Source organism: Benincasa hispida, chromosome 1 (genome assembly GCF_009727055.1).
Source record: "Benincasa hispida cultivar B227 chromosome 1, ASM972705v1, whole genome shotgun sequence".
Taxonomy (NCBI): Eukaryota; Viridiplantae; Streptophyta; class Magnoliopsida; order Cucurbitales; family Cucurbitaceae; genus Benincasa; species Benincasa hispida.
This window is the reverse complement of record NC_052349.1, coordinates 93,014,051-93,019,069: the sequence shown is the minus strand read 5'-3', so window position 1 is coordinate 93,019,069 and position 5,019 is coordinate 93,014,051. Positions and strand designations below refer to the sequence as shown.

General features: G+C 38.7%; 1 protein-coding gene across 1 annotated transcript; it reads right to left on the bottom strand.

Annotated features, from left to right (window-relative positions):
* Nucleotides 1-1,650: 1,650 nt before the first annotated feature.
* On the bottom strand, nt 1,651-4,767 carry LOC120092527 (probable beta-1,4-xylosyltransferase IRX10). Its single transcript, XM_039050668.1, has 4 exons — nt 4,153-4,767; nt 3,398-3,786; nt 2,544-2,785; nt 1,651-2,425 (listed from the first exon to the last, which is right to left on the bottom strand). Exons 1-4 carry the CDS (start codon nt 4,241-4,243, stop codon nt 1,912-1,914), a joined length of 1,236 nt encoding a protein of 411 aa, XP_038906596.1. The 5' UTR covers nt 4,244-4,767; the 3' UTR covers nt 1,651-1,911.
* Nucleotides 4,768-5,019: the final 252 nt, after the last annotated feature.

Below are 5,019 nucleotides of genomic sequence, written 5' to 3'. Positions count from 1 at the left end.
TTAGGCTCTTCTATCCGAGGGTATGCTAGCTATTGTCCCATAGTGGTGGTTGATAGGTCAACATTTGAAGGCAAATATAAAGGTTGCATGTTGGTTTCCATTAGTTTCGACGGTAATAATCAATTATGCCCTCTCGCGTATGGAATAGTGGACAAAGAGTCCTATGCATCATGGACATACTTCATGCAACACCTTCACCATTGCATATGGGAGGATCCGAACATGGTCATTGTTTCTGACTGCCACATTAGTATATCAAACTCAGTGGATTGATTCTTTCCCAACACATTCCATGCATTGTACTTACTACCTAAAAACAACATAGCAACACTTCAAGAATAGTACAATTCTAAAGTGTTTCAATGATGCAATGAGAGTGTATAGAATATTCTAATTCAACAAGCACTAGGAGCAACTACCTGGAGAACGTTAGCTTAGAGCGATGGACTCGGGTCCATCAATCTCTAGGACGATATGACAATATAACCAGCAATAGTGCGAAGTGCTTCAATGCACTTACAACTGAGGCTAAACTCTTACTGATCATACCATTGTTGGAATTTATTAAGGAGAAGCTCTAGGAATGGTTTTTTGAGTGCATAACCTAATGGTCCACATGTACATCCTTATATTCGGATTTGAAAAAAAGGTGGCTAAGGAATTCGAGAGTGATAGATGGTACCAAGTAAGGCTGATTGACTGTAATACGTTCATCACTAGGGATGGTCACTTAGATGATGTCGTCAACTTAAACACCCATCTGAGCACATGCAAATAGTTTGACTACTTAGAGATTCCATGCTCACATGCAATAGTTGCTGCAAGGTCGAGAAACATTAATCCCCTAGCATTGCAATCCCTAATCCTAACATACACAAAACTAATATTCCCAGGCGGATATTCTTTGAGTGGAGAAAACTACCGGTAGAATGTGTTATCCTACCACCAAAAAATTGCAACCAGTGTTGATAGGCCACGTGTCAATCAGATTCCATCCGCTGGAGAAGACCGTCCGACTCAAAGGTGCACTGGGTGTGAAAATCAAAGACATAATTGGGCAACAAGCAACCAACCATTATCAAGTAATATAAGTAGTGACTGGCGAAGATAGAGGTAATGTACCTACTCTATTTGATTTAGAATATGTTTTTCTTTATTACGATTAATAAATTTGAATTGCGGGCTTTTTGTTTACTATCAGGCTGGGCTTTAGAAAAGGCCTCGTCGAGCTAAGACGTTCACCACTGTCGCAATGTCACAAGTAATGTAATCCAAATTTTGGATTTTATTCAATCGGGTTGCATACTGGAAATCGGATTAGGGCTTCGGAAAAGCAATCAGGTTGGTAAGTTCATCCTCAACCCGAAATCATTAGGCTGTCGAGTCTCCCTATAAGTTTCTTCGTTGCATTATTATGATAGAGTCGAGTTTGAGTTTTGAAAAATGTGTCGAGTTGGAGATCTCATCCCGAGCGGGAGTTCGTCGAAAAGACTGAAAGTGCCCTCTGACGTAAGTAACAGATTATAATTCATAAGATAATGGAAGACAGGTCATAAAACATAAAGACACAAGGGAGAAGGTCATCTAAACCCAAAAAAAAAAAAAAACTCGGCAAAAATGTTTGAAAAGACTACGTCAATCCACGGGAAGTTTGAAAAAATTTTAGGTACTGATTGGGCTATGCTTGTCCTTTTGGGCTTGGAGGACACCACAATGCGTTGAATATTCAGCAGGGATTCTTATACTTTTTTTTTCAATATTTTTCATCAAATGGTTTGGGATATACCACAAAACTAGAGACACATGAAAAGCTATGTACCCAGAATGAATCAAAACTTTAGGTAAAGCTTTTCTACTTGATACATTTTGTATGAATGACAAACACAACAGCCAAAAAGTTGAAATATTTATCTACCAAGGCTTCAGGTCCCCAACAGGTCCTGCAGTCCAATTCAAAATTCTCTCACCAGGCTTCAAGTAGATACCTTTATCGTGTGGCAATTTTCGAGCCAAACCGTTCAGAATCTGATGGAAAGCATCACCGGATTGAGCTGGTTGAGGGAACATCATTGCTCGTTTCATTGATGGATTTGCCAGCAGTCTTTGCTTCCTCAATATTACATCGGGTGGTATTGATGTAAGGATTGTGTCGAGGTTGGACACGTCTTTTTCGTCTACAAACACACCAATTTCTTCCCATGGAATAGCATCGGCGAAAGGCAAGACAATGTCATCGGCTATGATAACTGGGATACAACCAAACACCACCGCTTCCACCAGCCTTGGACTCCACGGTGCCCACCCAAGAGGACATAAACAGAATATCGCCCGCTGCATATCTTCATAATATGTCGTTGGATGGTCGGTAGAGATGTCGAAGAGAGGATTATTTTTAAAGTTTTCCCACACTGCTGCTCTTGCACCTCTGCACGTTACAGTAAATCATCAAAACACAGTCAAATTTCAATAACCATATTAGTGCTGTATTCAGCCTTGCTCCATATTAAGAATGTAAGAAATAAAATGACAGAACAGACGCACACCTTGCATAATAACCACCTTCTGGGTCATTATTAACATCATAAAACAATCCCCGGAAATAGACGAAGATAGAACGTGGAGTTTCGGGGGGAATCAGGTGGGTTTTCATTTTGTGCGGAGGACAATATGGAGGAATAGTGATGGAACCCTCATTCAAGCAAACATGGTGCCTTTGTCCAAAAGTTTGAACTAAAGTTGCACGCTGGAGTAAGGGAAGAATTCCACGATCAATAGCCTTCTCTTCCTACACATTACAACAATCAAGAGCAAAGATTATTGCATCTGTCTCTCAGCCACAACGAGGGATGATGATTCATATACTTGAAGAAAGATCTACTCTAAACACTTGGTAATATAATGGCTTAAATTTTGGATCACCACTAAATAAACAAGTTTAATTAGTTAAATGATATATATAATCATTTATACATATTCTTAATGCCCTTACTTTGTGGATTTGAAAATACGCCCAAACCTAACAAGTGATTACCAATACTAATTGGGAAAGAAATAGATTTCAAGATAGGATTTCATAATCTGATATCACATTAATCTCGAATGAACTAAAAACTTAAAGAGGTTATACTACATTAGTTTTAATACATTTCGTAACACTCATCTCTTGTAAGCTTGGAAGCTTGGAAATTAGTATAAAACCCACAGGCCACAAGTAACCAACGATATTAATTAGGAAAAAAATGATATTACGGTAGTTCGAACATATGACCTCATGCTCTCATACGATGTTTAATAACTCCTAAACCCAAAAGTTTATAGTGATAGGTCATGACATATTTAATCTAGGATATCACATATGTAATCTTGTATACATACTATTGCAGTAAGAATACATTACCTGATAATGAAAGCAGGCACCAAAGTCATGAGGCACAACAAAGAAGTGATCAGCGCCTTCGGTTCTATTCCAATAAGGCCAATTGGAAGAGATCAGCTGAATGGCGCTTCGCATCATTCGTGGGGATTTGAAGGGCAATGGCAAGCCATTGGGGGTGAGATCACAGGTGACATAAATTGGAGTATAAAACCAATCAGCTTCGTCGGGATTGAGTGTTCTGACAGGACTATTCAACAAGAACCTATGCATGTATATCTCAGCAGCAAACATATGAGTGAGACATCTTGGATCCTTTTGAAGAGTCTTTTTATTGTATTTGCTTGGAAGATCATAAACATACACTTTCAATCTTCCAACTGGGTTATCTTCTAACACATCCCCAGCACTTCCTACATCCAATAAACATACCACAATCACCAAATATGCCAAGGTTTGGGATCAAAATGCATATTCCCCTGAAGTTCAAAAACATTTGCAGAATATGAACATGAAGTTCTAGCTATGCCAGTGGGGGCATGGTAGCGTAAAGTTCATTTCATTTTACTTTCGAAATTCCAACGTAATCACTGAACTAGAGCAGAAACTGACTCACAAGAACTCGATAGCATAATTATGTATTAAAAAGTAGCAACTTTGGGAAACAAGAAATCTACGGAAAAAAAGAAAAACCCAAATGCAAATCAGAAATGAGGATCAAGATAACAGTAGCAAAACAGAGCATATCGATAATTTAAAGTTAAAGAACAATGGAAAACCTGAAATTCGTTCAGTGGGGACAGCATTGGGGACAGCGGCAATCCTCGAAACCAAAAAAATAGCGAAAACCCAAAAGCAGAGCTTCATCATCGCCGACTTCAAGAACCCAAATCAGAGGGTTGGAGTAATGAAAGAAGCAAAAACCCAAATGGATTTTGGGTTTTCCAGTGAAGAAGCGGACAAAGAGCAGAGTGTATTTGAAGAACTAGGAAAGCAAATGGTTGGGACGTCGAAAGGGAGGTTGTTGAAAGGACAAGGGGTTTCTTAGAAATTAGGTTGAGAGACGGAATGGGAAAAATGAAGATTATAAAGACAAAGGGAGAGAGAGGGAGAGGGAATTGCTTGAAGAAACAGAGAAGGCATATGTTGATTTGGTAAAGAACAGTGAAATTACAGCAAGAATGGAGAATCTTCCATGGGCAAGAGTTGAAGAAATTAGTAGAGTTCGAACGGAGTAGGTCGCTACAAAGTCTAAATCTCTCATAAGCCATGGAAGATGGCTTAAGAGCGAAAACCGTTTTTCTTGCTCTGAGAAAATGGACTCTCAACCTTCGGCAGGTCTGCTTTCTGTATCAATTCCCCGCCCAATTAATTTTTTTTTCCCTTCTTCTTCTTCCTCCCTATATATGTGGTAAGTGGGAGGGCGAAATTCTAACTTACTTCTGAGTCGATAGTGAAATGTTTTTGAGCTGCTTTGAATCTTTGTTTATGGTATATAGTTGAATTGAGTTGTTAAATTATTATCCCGTGTTTGGAGTGTTGTGTTGAGTCGAGTTCCATCTTTATTTGGTGTGCAAAGTTGAATTATACATATTTTCCTAATTTTTTTAAGATAAAAATTAAAAAACCTTCTATTGTTTTCTATT